The sequence below is a fragment of the Barbus barbus genome (genome assembly GCF_936440315.1).
Source record: "Barbus barbus genome assembly, chromosome: 25".
In the NCBI taxonomy this organism is placed as follows: domain Eukaryota; kingdom Metazoa; phylum Chordata; class Actinopteri; order Cypriniformes; family Cyprinidae; genus Barbus; species Barbus barbus.
In genome coordinates, this window is record NC_136753.1 from 15,274,072 (window position 1) to 15,298,978 (window position 24,907).

The window sequence follows — 24,907 nt, forward strand, 5'->3', positions numbered from 1 at the left end:
AGAGCTTCCTTGTGTTTATCATTATGAATGTGTTCGTCAGGGTGCAAAGTCAAAGTATCATAAACACTTGTTGTTCCCGAGCAGACACCTGAGGTCATTTCTTTTGACCGAACACTCACACTGTGGGGATCTGTTCTGGCTTCAAAGAAGAGCGACAAAGAATACTCCTAGATCAGGAGCCTTCATCAAATATCCACCAGTAAAGGTAGCTCACATTGGATTTCTTATGGTTTCAGTGGTTTGGTTTTGTTATTTTGTTATGCATAAATAGATGAAACTATTGTATTGTGCTTCAGGTAATGTGTACGTGTATGTTAGACGCACTAATGAATTTTTCTTGGCAATATTTGATTCTAAAAAAAATTATACTTTGCTCTATTATTCAGGCTGGGGGACAAAAGGACTCAGTCATGGTGGTATTAAGGAAGGTAAATTATTTGAAGTATCTGGAGGCGGAAATTACTGTGGCGTTCCCATGATACTTTTTATTCTTGGTTAATTTTATATTAAATGATAGTTAATGTAACATTAATACAAATTAATAATCGGAATTGTATTCAGTAAACATACATGCAGTTTCTAGGCCTGTAATTTAGGACCTAGAATTCCAAAAATAAGATTATAGATGCATTAGATGTGATTTATTTGTATTTAATGTGTAAACCTGGACTATAATGCCATAGATTTATCTAATCATGGTTTGTCCTTTAGTTTAGGGTTGAGCAAATATCGAAGTACAGGTACACACAATGCTGATGGTACCAATACCACGATTGTTTGATATATGTATAAATAGAATGGCACAGCATAATAACTTTAATCATACCATGGTACTCCAAGTTAGGATAATATGGTATTACCATGGTCCATGTTCAGAAAGTCGGCATAGTATGAACATTTTGTCTTAAAGAAGATTTAAAGTAAAGTATACAATCATCAGTTCCTTTGTCTTTATTTAGCATACACAGTTATTAATGTTAATGGTTTAATTTAAAATATCGATCAACCACTTTAGGGAGACTATGTGTGGGTGGACTGCAGTGATGGGGTCCAAATCGGTGCTGAAGTCCAACTTTCAGATACTGGGCAACTTCAGCTCATCGACGATGAGGGAAAGGTAATATATATGCAACCAGTTTTGGTTACCTGCTGCTCTTTACTGTAGAAGTATAGCTGATGTCTTCTATGGCATGATTTCCAGGAGCACAAGATTAAAAAGGACAACTCCCTGAAGCCCATGCATCCCACCTCAGTGAACGGTGTGGATGATATGATAAGGCTGGGTGACCTAAATGAGGCTGGACTGTTACGGAACCTTCTAGTGCGCTACAAAGAAGGAACAATCTATGTGAGTTTTTAACCGCCACTTTAGATTAATCATGTATACATTTAAATATATGATTTAAAATACTAGTTTTCAAGATCTGTGAACCAAAAAAGGATTCAATTGTCCACTCAATTCACCAACCTCAGTTCATTCACCAACTGTTCTTTGCTCTTCCTGTTTAATAAGATTGTTTCTATAGAAACAGCCAGTTCCAAGTTTGATGAGTGGATCATATTGTTATACAACAATGACGTACCCATAATACAGTAAATCCAATATTCCACCCTGAAGTCCAGCTATATTAAAGGACAGTTCATGAAATGGGCAATTACATATTGTAGATCTCATTATAAATGTATTATTCTTCTAACTGCAAAAGCTTAATAAATTTTAATCGCAGAGACTTTTTGTAATCTTTTTTAAAGACCTTGAAACCAGTTTTTTGTTTGTTTGTTTTGATAGACATACACAGGGTCGATTCTGGTGGCAGTGAACCCTTACCAGCTGCTGCCAATCTACACTCCAGAGCAGGTGGAGATGTACACAGACCGGCGGTTGGGTGATCTCCCCCCGCATGTCTTCGCCATCGCAGACAGCTGTTTCTTCAACATGCGACGGAACCGCAAAGATCAGTGCTGCATCATTAGGTCTTTCAGTCATTCATACTTGGGAGAAACTGACAATTTGTAGTTAGGGTTAGGTTAGGAGTTTTAAACTTTTGGTTGTGAAAAAAAATGAACATGTCGTTGAAAACCCATTTAACTTTTTTTTTTTTTTTTTATCCTTGTCTTAATCTAACTATTTATGTTAATGGTTTAATTCACATTTTAAAATGTTGATCAACCATTTTTAGGCTCCTTCAGTCACTCATACTTGGCTGAAACTGACATTTTGTAGTTTGATTTGAAAACGTTTTGGTTTTGTACAAAAATCTGACACCATTTACTCATGCCGTTGCAAAACCATTGACTTTCTTTATAATCATCTTGATTTGACATGATTTATTAATGTTAATGGTTTAATTCACAACAGTAAAATGTGGTTTATCTGATGAAGGGTATCACAAATGAAAATAAAATTATCATAAAATGGTCCATATGACTTGAATATACCCTTTTATAGCCCATTTCAAAGCATATGTAGATGCAAATATTATCAGTGAATAACCACCTAAATTTCAAACATTTTTTATGACACTTATTTTGCTTTTTGTCCCATTTTTGAATGATCCGGTCCTCAATTTCATTATATTTAAAAAGTGGCCTGAACATTCTTAAAAAGTGTACCTTTTGAAGCTAACAGAATATTCTATGTGGAGTGAACCGTTTCAGTTCATAGCAGTATTGTACTGCAAATTGCAGGTTTTATGTGTTATAGGCAGCTGTACAAACACCCAGACCTAACTGGACCTGTATGTTGGCAATTCCAACATCTGTCATACATTCTGTCAGCATTATCTGTTTGATGTGTTCTGAGAGTGTCTGTATGTGTTGTGTTTGTCAGTGGGGAGTCCGGAGCAGGAAAAACAGAGAGTACCAAACTCATGCTGCAGTTTCTTGCGGCTGTGAGTGGGCAGCGTTCCTGGATTGAGCAGCAGATTCTAGAAGCCAACCCTATCTTAGAAGGTAAAGATGTTTATAAAGAAACATATAGGATGCTCCTGCATCACTCAACTTTGTAATTCCTCTGATAAGCAATTCAGTATTTACATCAAGTCTTATTTTGTAGCTTTTGGTAATGCAAAAACCATCCGCAATGACAACTCCAGCCGCTTTGGAAAATATATTGACATCCACTTCAATAAAAATGGAGCAATCGAGGGAGCCCGCTTTGAACAGTACCTACTCGAGAAATCACGTGTTTGCCAACAGGTAAACCATCCTCATATGAGATTATAATTAGACGGTATAATGTGAAATCTTTCAGATGAAGATACAGCAAAATAAATGTAGAACTGCTTATTTGCCAAATAAATAATGGCATATTTTTGGCACAGGCCCCACAAGAGAGAAACTATCACATCTTTTACTGCATGCTCATGGGAATGCCTCCTGACCAAAAGAAGATCCTGTCTTTGGGACATGCTGCAGAATACAACTATCTAACCATGGTACTGATCATCATAAACTCCATGCTCCCACTTTCTATGTGTATTTTACATTTGTTACAGTAAAGTCATTTTGGAGTGAGAATGAACAGGTTGGATAAATTGACATTAAAGTGATAGTTGTGCAACACAAAACAAGATTGAAATATGCCTCAGTGCTGTTGTAAAGGAAAATCAGTGTGGTTTGGACCATCAAAGTTATTTCGTGTTCCTTAAAATAAACTGTGGAATGAAATGATGAAGAATAAACAAAACATTTAATTTTTTCAATTTTGGGTATCATTACATTAAACATGATTATGTTGGCTTATAGGGTCAGTGCACTACATGCGAAGGACGGGACGACATAAACGAGTACGCCAGCTTCCGTTCAGCAATGAAGATCCTGACATTCACAGAGAATGACACATGGGAAATTAACAAGCTTCTTGCTGCCATCCTACACCTGGGGAATATAGACTTTGAAGGTGAGTAGTAATAAAGAGACATAAACTAGAACAAAACTTTCTGTTTTTTTAGAGGGAATGCTTATTTGAGCTTTATTTCCATTTTCAATATTTAAGAAACCATTATGAACAACCTTGAGAGCTGTGATGTTCTCTCCTCTACACATTTCAAAATGGCTGCACAGTTATTAGAGGTAATTAAAAAATATATTTTAGAAACCAATTTTGTCTGTGAGCAGCACACTCAAGCCCATAGATCTGATTTTTTTGCAGGTGGCCCCAAATGCACTGGATGTGAGCTTGACACAACGCTCTTTGATGACCAACAGGGAGAGTGTGACTAAACCACTGACCACATCGCAAGCAGTGGATGGCAGAAATGCCTTTGTAAAGGTTGTTCAACTGAATGTAGTTTCAATTACTGTTTCATTTCAGTTTTCAGTTCATACCCTTGTATAGAGTTTTCATCATCTCTCTGTGTGCAGGCCATCTATGGAAGGCTGTTTTTGTGGATTGTGGAGAAAATCAACAGTGCCATTTACAAACCTCCTTCTGATGACCCCAAACACATCCGACTTTCGATTGGTTTGTTGGACATTTTTGGCTTTGAAAACTTCAACAACAACAGGTTTGTCATATATGCATGTCGTCTTTCATATCATTACAAAACTTCTGTGGAACACAAAACATGGATTTTTGAAGAATATATAACCTGCTCTTTTCCTTTTAATTATGAAAGTGAATGAAGACTGGGGCTGTTAAGCTCAAAAAACAAAAACACATCATAAACGTATCAAAAAAGTTGTTTGCAGTCTTCAGTTGCCATATGATAATGGTGTGAAGAACAGACCAAAATAAATCTTACTCCCTCTCACTGTAGATCTCATGATAAATATTACCCCATTACATGTGTCACGTGAAGTTTGAAATGTTAGTGACAATTGGTCACAAGATACCAATGACGTTTGATGCTATTGTTGCCCAATCAACTGATTTTAGGGCTGTAAAATAAACAAGTTCCAATGGATAAAATATATTAATGTAGCACATGACTCCACTTTCATTATAAATTCACTTTCATTTTTTGAATTCTTCAAAAATTCACGAGGTTTGGAACTACATGAGGGTGAGTAAATGATTACTATTATTTGTAGGTGAACTATCTTAATCTTATCTGTGATTCCTGCAGCTTTGAACAGCTCTGCATCAACTTTGCCAATGAGCAGCTTCAGCAGTTCTTTGTGAAACACGTCTTCAAGCTTGAACAACAGGAATATGCCCGTGAAGACATCGTTTGGAACAACATTGAATTTAACGACAACCAATGTACGCTTGATGTTCTGGCCATAAAGCCTCTGAACGTTCTCGCGCTTATTGATGAAGAGAGTCTCTTCCCTAAGGTTCTGAAATATATTTTCTTTTTCTTTTTTTTTACAAATATAGCCTTTCTTTGATAATTCATAATCATTTTATGTGTGACAATTGATATCTCAAAACTGCATATCTGTAATTACAGTCTATAAATATTTATATACAGTTGTGAACTGTATATATTTTAATTTTATATTTTAATTTTCTCCAGGGCACAGATGCTACAATGCTTAACAAAATGAATCAGGTTCATGCGAAGAGTGAAATCTACTTGCCCCCCAAAAACAATCACGACACACAGTTTGGAATCCGTCATTTTGCTGGAATTGTCTACTATGACTGCAAAGGTAATGGAGGCTATCAAAGTTCCTCACAATGTACTTTCACATTAGTTTTTGGCTTTAAAAATATCTAAAATGAAATTTACTGTGCATATAGGTTTCCTTGAGAAGAACAGAGATACTCTGAGTAATGATGTCATCCAGCTAATACACACATCATCCAATAAGCTACTAAAGCAGATATTTCACAAAGAACTCAGCACCACAGAGGCAAAAACTAGTTCCAACCACATTATCGTCACACCAAAAAACTCACTCCGGGTATGTTAACACCAGCTAAAGGCGAATGTGTTACACTGGCATTTAGGTCATAAATACTATTTAAAAACTTCAACTCTTCTGCCGATTCAACCTGATAAAAGGATTTTCATTTGCATTACCTTTGATTTGCTATTCCTTCAGCAAACAACAGACACAAAGAAACGTGTGCCTACATTATGTGGGCAGTTTCGTCAGTCGCTGGACTCTTTAATGAAGACTCTAACTGCCTGCCAGCCTTTCTTTATTCGCTGTATTAAACCCAATGACTTCAAGAAGCCTATGGTAAGTTCAGTTCATTTTCTCTGTCCATTGACTCACTTTTCTCTAAGTGACCCACTTTTCTGTCTTTGTTTCAGCTCTTTGACAGGGAACTGTGCATCCGTCAACTTCGCTACTCTGGAATGATGGAGACTATCCGCATTAGGAAGGCCGGCTATCCCATTCGTCACACATTTGATGAGTTTCTAGAGCGTTACCGTGTGCTGCTCAAGTCCAGTGTTTGTGACCCCAAAACTGTGAGAGATGCTTCTCTGTTGTTTGAAATGAATTAAGTGTTGCAGTGGTTTCTGTAATATACATTGGAACAGGTCTTGAAGGTTCTATAAGCAATTTTTGCCGTTTTGCTTATGTTTGACACAGTTAGTCCAGCCACATCAATGGCCACCAAAACCTCATCCTTAACCCTCCGAAAAGACATGTCAGCCAACACTATGTCAGAAAACACCAGCATGTAAAGAGCAGAGAGGCAAAGAGCACCCTCTCGTTGGCTTAAGAAAGGATAGGCCACTCTTTTGTTGTGTTCTGCAGAGTTTAGGGCTTATTTCTGTGATCACATTTTGGTAGTAAGATCATTTTATGTGGTACCTATGAGTAGTTCTGTCTTGATTTTCAGTTTCCTTTCTGCCTTGTTGACATTTGCTGACAAATTATTTTTTTTTTTTTGCAGAGTTTTGTGGCTATGGGTGAGCCATTCAGTAGCTAAGAGTAGCGGAAGTGAGCAAAATGGCTAAAATCTATTAGAGCACTTTTATAAGTGTGGCAGTGTATTTTGCCATTAGACAAAATACATTTGTATTAAAGAATATTAAAAATGTTCTTCTAAATTAAGCCTAAATATGCTTCTCAAGTAAATTTATATTGTTTCAGTATTGTTTAGATAGAAAATGAGTAAAAAATGCTAATTAAAAGCATAAAGAAGTACTTTTTTGCATTATTGCACCCATTAATGTTAATATTAACTGTAATATTGAAGGAAAGTGGCAAGAAATGCAGTGAAAGCATCTGTGAGAACGTTCTGACTGAAGAGGACTGGAAGATCGGCAAGACTAAAGTGTTTCTGAAGGTACTGAGGTGAATTTTACAGGTACCAATACAGCATTTTTAAAGTAGATCCATTCCAACGTGATTCTTTTTTGCATCAGGATTTCCATGATACTGTTTTGGAACTGGCACGAGACAGGGCTCTCAATGAGAAGGCACTTGTTATTCAGAAAGTCATGAGAGGATATAAACACAGGTAAAAGATTGAGGATAATCTCCCACGTCCCTCAAACCAAGTTTTCACACATTGGTTGCCATTTTGTTTTCTTGCAGGAAAGCGTTCATTAGAAAGAGAAGAGCAGCTGTGACCATACAGAAAACCTGGCGAGGACACAAAGTCAGAAAACTATACAGAGTGGTACGTTGTCCTCTGACTGCAGATGAACAAACTCTAAAAGTTGATAGTCATTGCTTGTACATGTAGAGTGTCACTTGTCTTTCTGCAGGTCCAGTTGGGTTTTGCCCGTCTGCGGGCTCAAGTACGCTCTCGTCAGATGACCTGGCAGTATAAACAGAAGCGACAAGCAACTATTCTGCTTCAGGCTCAGACTCGTGGCTACCTGGCAAGGAAGGAGTGGAAACGAAAGAGAGCGGCAGTGATCCTTCTGCAGGCTTACACCAGAGGAACTCTAGCCAGAAAAGCTGTCAATAAGATGAAGAGAGATGTAAGAAGTTTTCTGATGGATAGAATCACCATGTTTAGAAGACAGTTTGCTAAATATCTCAGGCTGCATGTCATCTTCATCTGTTGCTGTCTCTGTTGTTTGCAGGCTTCCCTCTCACTTCAGGAACGTAGAGCAGAAGAACTTGCTGCTCTAGAGAGGCAAAGGAGGCTTGATGAAATTCTGCGGCAGAAAAAAGAGAGAGAGGCGGCTGAACCGTTTGAATCCATCACAGACCAGGAAATGGTGGATGATATCTTTGGCTTCTTGCCTAGCATGGTTGCCGGACAGGAGGGCCAGGCACCTGTGGGCTTTGAGGTAAGAGATCAAACTTCTCAAAAAAGCATAATGTTAATGTTTGGATAGCAATAACATTAAAACCAAAAACTGCCTGGAAACGTTGGGTTTTTAGGACTTGGAGGGAAAGCGAGTGGTGCTTGAAGAGGTGGATCTGGATGATACTCCAATGATGGCGATTCCAGAGGAAGACTATGATGATTTGGATGAGTACTCGTTCTCCAAGTTTGCTTCCATGGACTTCCAGGGTGCTGCCACACCCACACACATTCGCCAGAGATTACGTCAGCCTCTGCTCTACCACGAGGACGAGAATGATGTCCTGGTAAAGCCACCTTTGACTTTGTCCAACTTTTGGTTGATTTATGATGTTATTCTGATGTGTCACATTAACAGTAGGTGCTTAATACTGCTCTTCTCTTCTTCTCCACAGGCTTCACTAACAGTTTGGTGGATGATCTTGAGATTTATGGGTGATCTTCCTGAACCAAAGGCTCAGGGGGTCTCCAGAAGAGGACCAGCCTTTGCAGAGGGCTCTCTTCAGAACGATGTGGCCTCCAGACAGGACAGACGCCTCAGCCATATGGTGGGCCTGGACCAGGTGAGGAAGCTCCTTTTTATTACATATTTTACAGCTGAAAAACACAATGGGTCAGACTAGCTGGATCACCAGCTTGGAGAGACCAGCTTAGACCAGCAATACAGGTCTTTTAGCAACTCCAAAAAAAAAAAATGAAGAGAAATGGAATCTTGGAATGCAGCCTTTTCTGAAAATGTTGATGTCTCATTATTTCAGAGAATGAGAAATACAAGAAACTCTCCGAACAGGAAACTCAGTACAGTTCCAGAAGACGCTTCCCGCAACAGAAAATCTTCAACTTTTACAGACATACTGGCCCGGAACAAAAAATCTGTCCAAGATGATGGTGTTCCAAACCGCAAACTCTCTGCCATACCAGAGCAGGGTCCAAAAAACAGAAAGACTTCAACTTTCACTGATGTAATGTCCCGAAACAGAAGGATCTCCACAGCTCCTGAGGGGCCTCAATCCAACAGAAGAACCAGTAGAAAACCATCTGTTATAGCAGAAGAGGTGAGACACGTAAATGTTGCAAATTGGTCAATTATGTGACATTTTCTGTTAGTTTTGATTAATTAAATGAGTAGATAGGAAAAGTTATTTATATATAAATATACAGTTTAAGTCAAAACTTTACATACACCTTTCAGAATCTGCAAAATGTTAATTATTTTACCAAAATAAGAGGGATCATACAAAATGCACGTTATTGTTTATTTAGTACTGACCTGAATAAGATATTTCTCATAAAAAAAGTTTGCATATCGTCCACAAGAGAAAATAATAGTTGAAGTTATAAGAATGACCCCGTTCAAAAGTTTACATACACTGGATTCTTAATACTGTGTTGTTACCTGAACGATCCAAAGCTGTGTTTTTTGTTTAGTGATAGTTGTTCATGAGTCCCTTGTTTGTCCTGAACAATTAAACTGCCTGCTGTTCAGGGCGTGAAAACTTTTTGAATTTGAAAATCAAGGTAAATTTAACTTAATTTGTCTTCTGGAAAACATGTAAGTATCTTCTGTAGCTTCTGAAGGACAGTACTAAATGACAAAATATGGTATTTAGGCAAAACAAGAAAAATGTACTCCTCTTCATTCTGTTCAAAAGTTCTAAAAAAAGTTAATCTCTTAATGCATGGGTTTTCCTTCTGGAGCATCAGTAAGCGTTTGAACCTTCTGTAATAGTTGCATATGAGTCCCTCAGTCGTCCTCAGTGTGGAAAGATGAATCTCAAAATCATACAGTCATAGTTGGAAAGGGTTCAAATACACAAAAATGCTGGAAAACCAAAGAATTTGTGGGACCTGAAGGATTTTTCTGAAGAACAGCAGGCAGTTTAACTGTTCAGGACAAACAAGGGACTCATGAACAACTATCACTAAACAAAAGAAAACACAGCTGTGGATCATTCAGGTAACAGCACAGTATTAAGAATCAAGTGCTGTATGTGCGTGAATGTGTATATGTGGATAAATGCATACATGGTTATGTTATATGTATGTTATATTTATTTATGTTATATTTGTGTATTTTAACTGTATACACGTTTCAGCACTTTTATGGGCCCCAGGAAGACTAGCAACCACATTGTGGAAGCTAATGTGGAAGCTTATTTGGGGATCCAAATAAATAAACAAATAAACAAAGTGTATGTGAACTTTTGAACGGGGTCATTCTTATAACTTCAACTATTATTTTCTCTTGTGGAATATATGTAAACATCTTTTATATGAAATATCCTATTCAGGTCAGTACTAAATAAACAATAACATGCATTTTGTATGATCTCTCTTATTTTGGTAAAATAATTAACATTTTGCAGATTCTGAAAGGTGTATGTGTGTATATATATATATATATATATATATATATATATATCTATATCTATATATATATATATATATATATATATATATATATATATATATATATATATATATATATATATATATATATATATATATTAGGGGTGTAACAGTACACGTATTCGTACCGAACCGTTTCGGTATGGGTCTTTTGGTTCGGTTTTGCATGCATACCGAACAAATATTTTTTTATTTTTTTTCAGGAAATTCAAATAAAAGTTTTGACAGTCTTTGTTGTGACATGACATAAGTGGCCTTGGAGAAACGTGCTGGTATAAACCCAACACAAGCATTGACTCGAGCGGCCGCGATTATCTCCGGTTCCCGTATCTGAGCCGTAACACGCCACAGACTTGTGCAGAGAGGAGCACGAGTGAACGCGATCACTCCTTCCTCTGTAGGCTACTACTAGTTTTAACACGAATAAACATGACTGACCATCTCATGCCTCAAGTAATTGGTCAATCAGTGTTTCAACCACGGAAAGACATCAACAAATAAAATGTCACGTAACATTTAATTTACCTCAGCAAGTCATCAGTGTCCACAGCTCGTTAGTTCACTAGAGAAATTAAGTCTAGAGAGGAGCATTTTGTGAAATATTGCACCATATACTCATTATATTTGACTAAACCTGTTAGTCTTAATTATTTAATGTATGTTTAAATTAATCTGTTATGAAACATGCTATGACAGCCAGTATTTATAAGTTAATTTAAAAACTGCATTATGTGCAATTTACATGTTTGCATACGATTTCTTTTAAAGTGGAATGTTGATCATCTATTTAAAAATAAATAGTAATTAAATTTAAGTTTGGGTTAAGTTGTTAGGCCTAATTGTAACCTTGTAATGTAAAAGGGCTCCCTGTAGTTTTAAGCATAAGCTGAGGTAGATCTAAGATTTGTATCACTTTTGTAGATTTGTATCACTAAGAAAATTTTAACTATAACTGAATGTATTTAAAGAAAGAACTTGTAGTAAACCACTGTTTATTAAAAAAAAGTTTAGTTTTTCCTGAACCGAAATCATACCGAACAGTGACATTAAAACCGAGGTGTACCATTACACCCCTAATATATATATATATATATATATATATATATATATATATATATATATATATAATATTATTATTATTTTTTTTTTTATATGTTTAGTCATTTATTCTTAAATCAAGTCATTTGAGCTGTTTAAGACAAGACAAGTTTAGTTCAGGTTGTAAAATGTCAAAAAGTCAGGAATTTATCAGTTGATAATTGTAAAAACAAATGTTTTAAAAATGTTATTAAAATATGTGCAGTCACATGTATTTAGGTTTAATAAAATTTTTACTTTTTACTTGATGGTTTTACCACATTTTTAGAGAATTGAGAATATTGAAGCTGTTCTGCAAAATGGCATAAAAGTTTTTCAGAACCATATGAAACCATCATGAATACATTTCTAAGAACCTTTCACATGTGTTGAAATTAAATTTTCATGAGTCTTTATTCCTTTTCTTATTTGTCAAAATAAAAGCAACATTAAAACAATTATTTAAAGCCAATGCATTACTGTATTAGTACAGCATATTTTAAATGCAACAAAGAGATGAACTATGTGTAATCTTTATAATCCCATTAACTCTTCATGTAAAGGCAGAGGGTGGGACTGAAGTTCCCAAACAACCCACTGTGCAAACTATTAGCGAAGAAGATGAAATGAACCCAGATGGACTCACCCTGGACCGGCCAATGACATCTCTTGAAAAGTTGCATATCATTGTTGGATATGCCATTGTCAGACGTGACCTCAGGTTGTTAATTATTTAAAACCATAAGTCATCTATTGCTTAGTGTCAGATGTTTCTGCTTCTAAGTCCTTAATATCTTTCATTGTTAGAGATGAAATCTACTGCCAGATCTGTAAGCAGCTCCAAGAGAACCCAAACCGGGGTAGCTTCTTCCGTGGCTGGATCCTCCTGTGCATCTGTTTGGGCATTTTTCCTCCCTCCGAGCGCTTCATCAAGGTGAATAAAGGACAGTCTTCCTTATTAAACTCTTTGATGCATGATTCAGTATTTCTTTATGAAGTAATTTGTTTGAAATTGTCTCTATATTATGTAGTCCTGAATGTGTTGTCTCATCTCCTCACAGTACCTGCAAAGTTTTCTTCGTTTTGGACCTGTGGGATACGCGCCTTACTGCGCTGACCGACTGAGGCGCACTGTTGCCAATGGAGTGCGTGCAGAGCCTCCCAGCTGGCTGGAGCTCCAGGTAAAGACAGTTATGTCCCATTCACAAATACAGTGTTTTTGGACTGAACAACCTGCCATAGCTTTTAAAAATTGTTGCTGCTAAAAATTTGATGTCAGTTTGGACAAGGAATCAGTTTTCTCGTTGTTTAAAATGAAAGGGAATTTCTAAATAATGCTTTCAGGACGTGGATCGTGCGTGTTCCAGTGTTTACATTGCTACTGCTCATTTAGATAAAATTATACACTTCTGAATATCATCATAATGAAGGCAGCTCATTGAAAGTAATGACTTCCCAGCTGGCTGGAGCTCCAGGTAAAGACAGTTATGTCCCATTCACAAATACAGTGTTTTTGGACTGAACAACCTGCCATAGCTTTTAAAAATTGTTGCTGCTAAAAATTTGATGTCAGTTTGGACAAGGAATCAGTTTTCTCGTTGTTTAAAATGAAAGGGAATTTCTAAATAATGCTTTCAGGACGTGGATCGTGCGTGTTCCAGTGTTTACATTGCTACTGCTCATTTAGATAAAATTATACACTTCTGAATATCATCATAATGAAGGCAGCTCATTGAAAGTAATGACTTCTGTTGCATTGTTGCAGTAAATTGCTGTATTTGAGAAACCCCTTGGGTTTTATTCTCCTATGGTCCAGTAACAAACGTCTACCATAGATTTGAAACTATAATTCATGTCCTCACTCTTTAATCACAGGCCACCAAGTCCAAGAAACCCATTGGCATCTCAGTAACTATGATGGATGGCAAGAGTATCAGTTTGCCTGTAGATTCTGCCTCTACATCTAAAGAGGTCTGCCAAATGCTCTCACATAAAGTCAAACTTCAGGACACATTTGGCTTCTCACTTTACATAGCTTTATATGACAAGGTATGAAGCCCTCGCACTCAAATTAAGAGTTTGAGTCAGATTTTCAGTATTATTAGAATTTAAGACATAGTATTGTGCGCCCTCTTTTTAGGTGTGGTCCCTAGGTAGTGGCCGTGAGCATGTGATGGATGCCATCTCTCAGTGTGAGCAGGAAGTGAAGAGGAAGGGTGGGCAGGAGCAACATGCCCCTTGGCGTCTCTTCTTCCGTAAAGAGATCTTCACACCTTGGCATGACTGCAGCCAGGATAACGTCAGCACAGACATTATCTACAGACAGGTCATCAGAGGCCTGAAAGCTGGAGAATACCAGTGTGAGAAGGTGTGCTTAAGACCATGTTTGGTATCAGTTGACCAAAAAATTAAATTGTCATCATTTACCCCCCCCCCCCCATGTCATTCAAAACTTGTATGAATTTCTGTCTTTGGAACACAAAATAAGGTATTTTGAAGAATGTTGTCAACCAAACGGTTTTGGATTCCACTGACTTCAATAGATTTATTGACTTAAGAGAAAAATACTATGGAAGTCAATAGGACCCGAAACCGTTTGGTTAACAACATTCTTCAAAATGCCTTCTTTTGTGTTCCACAGAAGAAAGTCGTACAGGTTTGGAATGACTTGAGGGATAGTAAATGATGGCAGAATTTTAATTTTGGGTGGACTATGCCTTTAATTTATTTATGTGTATTTATTTTTTGGCAGTTATCTCAATGTTTTTAAAGGTGCATTCAGTGAATTTTCATATGTTGTGCTGATTAAAACAGCAATCGTCATGGACTTGTACTTTCTAGCAGTGTGAATTCAGCATCAAGCCAATTCAGTAGTTTCTCGTTACCAGTACCAAGGTAGAATTGTTTTATTCATAGTCAGATACGATTACTTTATCCAGTGGGTGAAAGAGTCCAATAAAAGTGGTTATTGAGATAAAATTAGTAATTTTTTTCTGATCTTATCCCACAGTAGTGGACCACATCATGTCATTCATTCTATGGCATTTCACCTTTGTGTTTGTATCAGGAGGAAGACACTGTTGCGCTTGCTGCAAAGCACTTCTATGTGCAGTTTGGATCAGACATGAGTATGGAGAATACTAGGACTGTAGTTAAGGAGTGCATTAACTCCAAACTACTGGAGGCCAAGTCAGAAGATAAGTGGACCCAGATGGTCAACACAGCACATGCGCAGGTACAGATATTTCTATTATTGCTTATGTTAAAATAAACGTAATAAATCTTTCCACCTGTTTGAAAGTCAAAGCATTTTACAAGAATTTGTCTCTTTTTGTTAGGGCCCATTTATAAAATCTCGGACCAAGCCTGATAAAGTCAAAGCAGAGGTGGTTGACTATGCTCGTCAAAAGTGGCCAATGCTCTTCTCCAAGTTTTTTGAAGTTGCCAAGTTATCTGGTATGTACTACACTGAGTATTACACTACTGTTCAAAATTTGGGGTCAGTAAGAGTTTTGAAAGAAAGTAGTACTTTAAATACTTTTAACTATGAAAAATGACAGAAAAGACCATTACAAAATGTTTTTACATCTCTAAATAAATGTTTATTTGAACTTTCTGTTCATCAAAAAATGGTTTCCACAAAGCAGCATATTTGTTTCAGCATTTATAATAATACAAATTGTTTCTTGAGCACCAAATCAGCACATTAGAAGGATTTCTGAAGTGTCATGTGACACTGCCTTTGCCATCAGTGGAATAAATTACAGTTTACAATAAATTAAAATATAAAAGTACTTTTAAAGGGTTAGTTCACCCAAAAATTAAAATTCTGTCATTAATCACTCACCCTCATGATGCTCCAAACCCGTTAGACCTTCGTAAAAACCGTAAATCTTCAGAACACAAATTAAGATATTTTGATGAAATCCGAGAGCTTTCTGACCCTCCATAGACCGTAATGCAACTGACATGTTCAAGGCCCAGAAAGGTAGTAAGGACATCAATAAAATAGTCCATGTGACATCAGTGGTTCAACCGTAACTTTATGAAGCTACGAGAATACTTTTTGTTCGTCAACCTACTCTTGTGAAAGCGTGTCGAAGACTGACATGGAAGAGAATAAATTGTTGGTTGTTATTTTTGTTTTCTTTGTGCACAAAAATTATTCTTGTAGTTTCATAAAATTAAAGGGATAGTTCACCCCAAACGTTTATGTTTATCTGCTTACCCCAAGGGCATTCAAGATGTAGGTGACTTTGTTTCTTCAGTAGAACACAAACAAAATTTTTATCTCAAACCGTCGCAGTCTGTCAGTCATATAATGTCAGTCAATGGTACTCATGGCTTTGAGAGAAAAAAAAAACATACACAGACAAATCCAAATTAAACCCTGCGGCTCATGACGATACATTGAGGTCTAAAGACGCAAGAAACTGAACAGTATTTATATATTTTTTTTACCTCTGATCCGCCGCACAGTCCAACTGTCCTGAGCTTGTTCACACAACAGCCGGACACGTCTTCTTCTTCTTGCTTTACTGTGGATCGCAGACTTATAAGTGCATTACCGCTACCTATCTCTCAAATGGACCATTGACACTCCTAATTGAGATTGTAGATATAGTGTCAATGGTCCATTTGAGAGATAGGTGGTGGTAATGCACTTATAAGTCTGCGATTGGATCGTTTGGTTTCTTTAGACCTCAATGTGTCGTCACGAGCCACAGGGTTTTTTTGGATTTGTCTGTGTATGTTTTTTTTTTTTTTTCTCTCAAAGCCGTGAGTACCATCGACTGACAATATATGACTGACAGATCTTACCAACCCCAAATTTTCTGAACAGTAATGTACGTTGCAAATTACATAATTTCCACAACTAATGCAGAATAATATTAGCAAAAACTTTATAAAATTTGATAAATGAGATGAAATTTGTCATTTCAATATTCAGGTCCTCCTCTACCAAAGAGCAAGTTCATCTTTGCCATTAATTCAATGGGAATAACGTTCCTAGATGAACGAGAAAAGACTCTCTTGGTGCTGTCTTACCCAGAGCTCACCGGGGTCAACGCTATCAGGTGATTTGGACACCAGTTAATGTTTGTCGGCTGTTTATCATGTTGTCTTGTCATTCACAAGGTTAAAATATTATATTTTTGAATGTAATAAATATGTGATACCTTCCCAAAAATATGTAAATTCCCTATATTCTCCCTGCATCCTCCAGAGAAAGGAAATGTGTGTGTTTGCTGACTCTGAAAGGAGACTTCACACTGAATGCAATCACGGCCACCGAAATCTCAGATCTGGTAGCCATGTTCCTGGCAGGCCTGTTACAACGTTCACAATATGCCATGACCCTACAGGAGGTTAACAGACAAGGTCCGAAGAGGAAATATGCTGTATACATTTTTTTTATTCGATTGTTCATGATCTATGATTTGACTTGTTTTTGTCTAATGAAAAATGGTTTGGATGTTTTCAAGATGATAAAACATTTCTCAGCTTCAAGAAGGCGGAGCTCATCTACCTCATTAAGGATGATGAGTTTTCTGTTGCCCGCGGCTGGTTGAAGGGTAAGAATGAGCGGACAGGAGAAATTGGTGCGGTCCCGACAGATGCTGTCTTGATTCTTCCAACTCTTACGAAGCCGACAAATGAAGTCCTGGTGAGAACTTGAATATGTTTTTTCGTGGTTTTCTATGGAGTTCTAAGTTCTTTAGATCTGTAAAGGTCTATATATTATGGAATATTTGTCATAGTTGTGTTGGTAGCTAATGCATTCTGACTTTTTGCTCCGTTTTTTAAGAGCCTGATCAGCTTGTCTCCAGATCAAAGAAGGACCATCATAGACAACACTGTAAAAGGAGCCATGACTGAAAGAGTGGCTCCTTCAACTCTAAAAGATTTCTCTGTTGAATATTTCAGGTACTTGCAGCAAATATTTGACTAAATTCTTAAGCGTTCCAGAAGCAAACATGACAGAAGAATGTCCTGTTGTTTTTGTCATTGTCACAGGCAGCCCATCAAAGATGTCCACAGACAGGTGATCTCTAAGAATGCAGCACCTGAGAAGCTGTGGGTCAACTCCAGAGAACCCATCAGACAGCCCTTGCTGAAAAGACTGGTGGGGAATCCAGATTTAACCCCACTAGCCTGCAATGCCTTCACTGATATCCTTTGCCACACATATTTAAACGTTTATCATTTATTGCACTCATATCTTTGAACATTGCTTATTGCTACAGTAGCAGTTAAGCCCTTATATTTACCTAATACATATCTAAATGTAATAATGCATAAAGCTGTAGAACATGGCAGCTGTTGTAGTTTGATATAGGGTTACATAAGCACTGATCCATAAGTGAAACTTACCAGCTAACCTGGTTATCCAGGTAGGATACAACCAAGGAAAGTGCTGATTCCTTGACTAAATGGTGTGCACCTATTCTGAAATACATGGGTGACTACCCCACAAGACAGGTCCAGAGCCCCATGGAACTCACAGACCAGATCTTTGGCCCACCTACAGAAAACGAGGAGCTCAGAGATGAGATCTACTGTCAGATCATGAAACAAATGACCAACAATAACAACCGGTAAACAGCATTACATGCTCAAAGCCAATACTGCATTGTCTATTGAATGCCTGTACACTACCACAAAAGTTTGGGGTCTGTAAAGAAGTCTCTTATGCTCACCGAGGCTGCATTTATTTAACAGAAATCCAGTTTAAAAAAAAAAAAAAACAGTAATAATGTAAAATATTAATGTTACTCCAGTCTTCAGTGTCACATGATTCAGAATTATTATAATGTGCTGATTTGGTTTTCAAAAAACATACTTTTTTATAATAGACTTTGATGCAATTTTCAGGATCCTTCGATGAATACGAAGTTCAAAAGAACAGCGTTTATTTTAAATAGTAATCTTTTATAACCTTAATATTATGTCAGATGTATTTTATTCCTATTTTATTAACATACATTCTTTACTGTCACGTTTGATCAATTTTATGCATGTTTGTGGAATAGAAGTATTAATTATTTGAAAAAAAAAAAATCTTTCTGACCCCAGACTTTTGAAGGGTAATGCACATGCAAGCAATAAATAAGAGTAGTGCTGTCAAATGATTCATCGCGATTAATCGTATCCAAAATAAAAGTTTTTGTTTACATACACTATTTATTATGTGTATATATAAATGCACACACGTCACATACACCATATATTTGGAAAATAATTACATGTATTTACATGTATATATTTATATTCATATAATTTATATCATATATATATATATATATATATTCTTAAACATATACATGTATGTGTGTGTATTTATATATTCATAATAAATATACACAGTACACACATATATTATGTAAACAAAAACGTTTATTTTGGATGCGATTAATCGTTTGGCAGCACTAGAATATCTGTTGAAATCATAATGACTTGTGAACTTGATACAAAGATGTGACAGAGGCACAGTTTCTCAGTAGTTTTGTACATTTTTCCTTTTGGGATTGTAGTTGCACCAAAGACAGCTTGCCCTTAATGACGGTGAGGGGGGAACTATGCAACCTTTAACGTCTTTATCCATCAGTGGGTTTTTTTCTTTTAATAAGCTTCCTCTTTTTTAAGTTTGATCTTTTAACTAGCTTATATGTCTAGAAACTTTAGATCACTTGTATACAGTTAGTTTCAATGTATCCAGTCTTTACATTTTCAGCACAGGACCAAAAAAATCATACTTTACAGAGTTTCAGGTGACGACTGTTTTTCAGAAAAAAAAAAACATTGAAAACTTTAGTGTTAGAAACCATAAAACCATATAAAACTTGGGAGACTACATTGAATTAATAAGGCAAATAAATAATTCAATTCAGCAATTCCTCTGTTGTACAGGACAAGCAGCAGGTTCATTGAACGGATTCATTGTTTCACTTTTAGACATTAGATAGTCTGTGAAACATGCGGTTTATGGTATATATGCCATTTCAGATGCTATGTTTATAATTGCATTAGTTTATAATCAATAAATAACTGTTACGTTATTATGGTAAGTTAACATGTATAAATGTTCTTTCTCAATCAGGTACAGTGTGGAGCAGGGCTGGCAGCTGCTGTGGCTGTGCTGTGGTCTCTTCTCTCCCAGTAACTCTCTGCTGAAACATGCTCAGCGTTTCATTGAGACACGCAAACGAGAGCCATTGGCCACAGATTGCCTCCAGAGACTGCAAGGGGCTCGGAGGTATGGCCAGTATTTCACAACATATATGTTTAAGCATATTTTATTTCAACCCAAACTTTTATCATTACAAATGAAATCACATTATTATGGGTATAACAACAGGAAGAAATGCAACAAATGAACAGACTTTATGGATTGATCATACATTCCTGAGCTTTACTATCATGTGAGTTCAGTTATAGAATCACTAAAAGCTCATGTTTAAGTCATTGTAAAAAAAAAAAAAAAGCTTATGAGAATAAAGCCTGTATTGTTTTTTACTCTTTGAACTTGGCTGGCTTACCTGAGAGCCATAACCTATTGGAGCTCATCTCAAACAGCATGTGTGTTTTATTACTGGACTGATATAAAGCATGACTAGATAATTACCCTATTAGCAGACAATAACAGTTTAACATGTTGAAAACAAGCTTGGCTTATTTATGTTCTAAAACGACTTTGCTTATGACACAGATGCTTTCATATTTGATATAATGTAATCAAAAATTATTGTTTCTTGGAACTAGTAATTCAGTCTTTTAAAATCACACACTGTTTCACACTATTAGCGCAGCAACACCTCTCCTTTTAGCAAGCTAACCTTTGCCAGACTGGTGCAAATGCCAGGAAAGTGTCAGCACTGAGTGATAGGATAGTACAGAATTTACAGCGGCTTCATCTGCTACTGCAACTGTTCAAAGACTTCCACATTTGGGAAACAGTACTGTAGCCCTATAGTTGAAATGAGTCCACAAGCTGAGTCACAGATGATGAGAACTACATTGTTGATTTGGTGAGATAGTATGTTTTCTGTTTGTAAGATGACATTTGTCATTGTTTTTGTGCTAGAATGGAGCCCAGAAAGCTTCCACCTCACCAGGTAGAGGTTAATGCAATTCAGCAGAACAGCATCCAGATCTTCCACAAAATTCAATTCCCTAATGACTCTCAAGAGGTAATGCAACACACAGTGCATGGATCATCTATTTTTTTTTTGTGCTCCCCAGTCGGGCACTAGTGCACCATCTTTTTTTTGAGCCCTACAGTAGTAGTTTGCACCTCAATAACTTTTATAATGTTCAAAATGGTGAAAATAACAGCAGTCGAATAAACAATTTGTCATAATAATAATAATCACAATTTGCTGTCATGCATTTTATTCATGGAATATGAATCTAGTGTCCCTGAAATTCTTTTTTTTCTCACCCTTCTGGACAGAATTATGAGGTGAGATCCAACACCAAGATAAAAGACCTGGTCCGGACCATTGCTGATCAACTCATGTTGTCCTCAGCTGAAGGTTTCAGCCTCTTTGTAAAAACTCCTGATAAGGTTTGTACCCAGGCTACCATGATTTATATTTAACAGTCATGGCTGTAAACACATTCAGGACCTTAAACCAATAGTTTAAGAACTGACCTTTTAAAAATCATATATTTTTATATTTTAGTCTGATTATTGGGAGAGACATTGCCTCCTCAATGTCTACAGTGGTTACAGCTTTGCCAATGATCCCATGCCATGTCCTTTCATTTTTCGTGTTCATTTTTACATAGCCTTTGTCTGTATATAAATCTAGCTTTTTCTTTCTGTCAGGTTCTGAGTGTGAATGAAACTGACTACTTCTTTGACAGCCTGAGACAGATAACTGACTGGTCCAAGAGAGGAAAGAGAGTGAATCAGGGTAAGTTTTTGATAACTTTATTAGGTGTTATTAATGTTTAGATCACCGATTGAGGGGTTGTTTACACGCCACCATTATCAACAAAAAAACTTTTTTGTGTTTTCGCTGTTCATGTACACAGCAGTGGTGTTTTGGGGGTTCGAAATGCAAGTTTTTGTAAACTATTCTATTATTGTCTCTATATAAACTAAAAAAAAAAAAAAAAAAAAAAGTAAATTGGTGAAAATAGTGTTATGCTTAGTCTATGTGCACAGACTTGTGGTGTTTCTTTACAAAGTTACATCGCTAACTACTGGCCTGGCATGCATAATACAGCTTTTGTAGACATTTTCTTGGCTTCGTGTGGACGGGGATCGTTTTGACAACATTTGTCATCTGTACCTTTTAGTACACGCACTCTAAAACGAACAAGTTTAAGGTAGTCACCATTGTTACATAGTTAAGTCAGATTTAAAACAACTGCTGTTGCTTATACTGTTTTAAACAGCGGGCGGTCCAGTCACTGTGTCTTACACGGTTTTCTTTATGAGAAAACTATGGTTCAACATTATCCCTGGTAGAGATGTGGAGGCGGATCTCATCTTCCATTATCCACAGGTACTGGCAATCTGTGCCATGTTCTTAAAAATATTTGGAAAATGTTCCATATAGCTTCCTTGTAAGCATTTAATAACTTTATTAGTTATATAGTATTTTTCCATATTTCTCACACTATCTAGGAGTTGCCCAAGTACTTGAGAGGTTATCACCGTTGTACCAAAGAAGAAATGGTGATGCTCGGCGCTCTACTCTTCAGAGTGAAAGTGGACAATGATAAAACTCAGTTTCCCATGATTCCTAGGATGCTGAAAGACCTGGTGCCTAATGACCAGCTTAAAGCCATGTCTGCTGATGAATGGAAAAAGGTCAGTTCCAGTACACTGCATTCTGTGCATTGTTAGTAATTTTATGCTTCTGAAGTGTTTCTTATTCATAACCATTTTTCAACAGCAAATTTTTGCTGAGTATAACAAGCAAACTGGCACCACTGTGGATCAGGCAATGATTGGCTTTTTAAAGATTGTCTACAAATGGCCCACATTTGGCTGTGCCTTTTTTGACGTGAAAGTAAGCAATTAGAGTCTGCAGCACAATAATATTTTTGCTAATATTGCTTAAAGAAAAACTGTTTCTAAAATGATTCTTGATATTACAGCAAACATCAGAGCCCAAGTTCCCTGACATTGTGAGGATTGCCATTAGCAAACAGGGCGTCACTGTCATTCACCCCAAAACAAAGGTATCATCAATTGATAAACAAGTTTTTTTGTGTCACTTTAACTGCTTATCATGTGTTTCCCTATGCAACATTTGTATAACACCTCAGTTGAGTGTTCCTGTAAGTTTGAATGTACAATGTCTACTTAAAATATGAATCAAGTACTGTATCGTAACTCTGTCTCTACTTTGAATTTTGTTGAACTAATTGAATTCAACTTCTGTTTTAAGGACATTCTGGCAGTGCATCCATATAACAAAATTGCAAACTGGTGCAGTGGAAGCACATACTTCCACATGACTGTAGGAAACCTTGTCAAAGGGAACAAAATCCTGTGTGAAACTTCCCTGGTAAGTGACACAGATGTGGCTTTTTCCAGTCTTCAGTGTCACATGATACTTCAAAACTGATTCCTTTATGCTGATTTGGTGCTCAAGAAACGTTTCTTGTTATTATCAATGTTTTTGCCCCTTAATATTTTTGTGGAAACCATGATATCCTACCATTAAAAAATCTGAGGTAAGTAAGATTAAAAAATTAGGAGAAGAAAAATGACATTGCGGCATAAAGTGAAAAGGATTTGTTATAAATGATTCTATTTCAACTAAATGCTGTTTTGAACTTTTTTTTCCATCAAAGAATCTTTCCATAAAATTATTTAGCAACAAAACCTGTTTACAATATTGAATCAGCAAATTAGAATGATTTCTGAAGGATCATGTGCCATTGAAGACTGGAGTAATGGTGGCTAATAATGTCGCTTTGCCATCACAGGAATACATGACATTTATATAGAAAACAGTTTTTGTAACTTAACAGTGCACCAGTATGTGTATATATATACATATATATATATATATGAAGATTTTTGCCATTTAAAGTATAATTTTTCAGATAATAAAATAGAGTTTTATCCTATGTTCATAAGGGCTATAAAATCGATGACCTGCTGACTTCCTACGTCAACATGTATCTTTCTGAGAAGAGAGGACAAAGACGGAATCAACACTTTGACTAAAAATAACAGACAGCAATGATTTTACTGTGCCTTTCTTTTAAATACACATATTCACATCATATACAAACACAACCAATGAGAAATGTTAAAAAAAACATGAATTTATCAAACTAAATAATGGTGTGGATTTATTGTTCAGTGTGATATGCTATATATACTGCAAAATGTGTGATGCCAACTCTTGTGATAAAGATTTAAAGCTGTTTTTCTCAATATGCTGCCAGAATTTGAAGACTGTAATTTCAGTCAGATTACTGTTTGACTAATATTTAACTATATAAATGAATCATTACAGTCAGTGGATCATATTATTGATGCATTTGAGTGAAATTGTCAAATAAATGACTACGAGGTGTAACGCACAGCTTTGTACATTGTGATTATTTGCCATAGAGCTCAATGTTTTCTGCGTGTTTTCAAAATTGGAATTCCATAAGCCTTATGCTTAAGTTGTTTTGTCCTGTTTAAAAGCAAACTGTTTTAACTCTTGAATCTGACAGAAGATGAGTTCTTCTCTGGTTAACAGCCATGTTACGCTGTGCTTTGCCCCCAGGGCAACAAAGTCTCGAGGGGCAGCATATAATGTGGCTTGGAGACGTCCCAATTAAGACTTGGCACTCTATTATTTAGCCTATTCTGGTAAAATAGAGGCAACTAGATAGTGGGCTCATTCAGTAAAGCGAACTATATTAGCATATCGTTGAAGACGGGCCCAGACAGAAGAAAAAGAGATGATGTGTGTCCTACACAGCTGTGATCTTCCAGAATGAAAGACAGATTATTGCTCTTGCTGTTCGCTCGGGGCTCCACGTCTGTCTGAGGATCACGAGTCCTTATTTTTGCCCTCTGCTGCTCCAATGTATGATGCCCCAACAGTCCACAGCGGGGACCCGAGAAACAAGGACCACAGTCTGTTATTCTCTGTTCTACTCGCCCTTGTGAACTCAAATTTCTTCTCACTCATTCCCTGATTTCCAAGGGGCCTCGCCTGTCTGGCTTTCCACAGTCTACAATGAATAATCTCTGGTCTTTATTCATAAACTGCCCCATTAAAT

The 24,907-nt window shown here is 36.7% G+C and overlaps 1 protein-coding gene across 1 annotated transcript; it reads left to right on the forward strand.

The window, feature by feature from the left end:
- Positions 1-410: 410 nt before the first annotated feature.
- LOC306844403 (unconventional myosin-VIIb-like) lies at positions 411-24,213 on the forward strand (the record flags this gene model as incomplete). Its single annotated transcript, XM_079376501.1, has 47 exons — positions 411-428; positions 1,016-1,117; positions 1,202-1,348; positions 1,790-1,974; positions 2,831-2,952; positions 3,056-3,198; positions 3,324-3,437; positions 3,748-3,901; positions 3,998-4,074; positions 4,154-4,273; positions 4,366-4,508; positions 5,070-5,280; positions 5,463-5,598; positions 5,690-5,853; positions 5,995-6,135; positions 6,210-6,368; positions 7,106-7,195; positions 7,275-7,369; positions 7,447-7,531; positions 7,620-7,838; positions 7,944-8,153; positions 8,248-8,457; positions 8,566-8,733; positions 8,929-9,225; positions 12,220-12,377; positions 12,464-12,590; positions 12,718-12,837; positions 13,532-13,705; positions 13,797-14,024; positions 14,724-14,891; positions 14,995-15,112; positions 16,608-16,734; positions 16,884-17,038; positions 17,143-17,324; positions 17,466-17,584; positions 17,675-17,829; positions 18,102-18,255; positions 19,758-19,913; positions 20,742-20,847; positions 21,111-21,224; positions 21,489-21,576; positions 22,064-22,173; positions 22,296-22,481; positions 22,567-22,683; positions 22,772-22,855; positions 23,065-23,184; positions 23,763-24,213. 47 exons carry the CDS (start codon positions 411-413, stop codon positions 23,850-23,852), a joined length of 6,666 nt encoding a protein of 2,221 aa, XP_079232627.1. The 3' UTR covers positions 23,853-24,213.
- Positions 24,214-24,907: the final 694 nt, after the last annotated feature.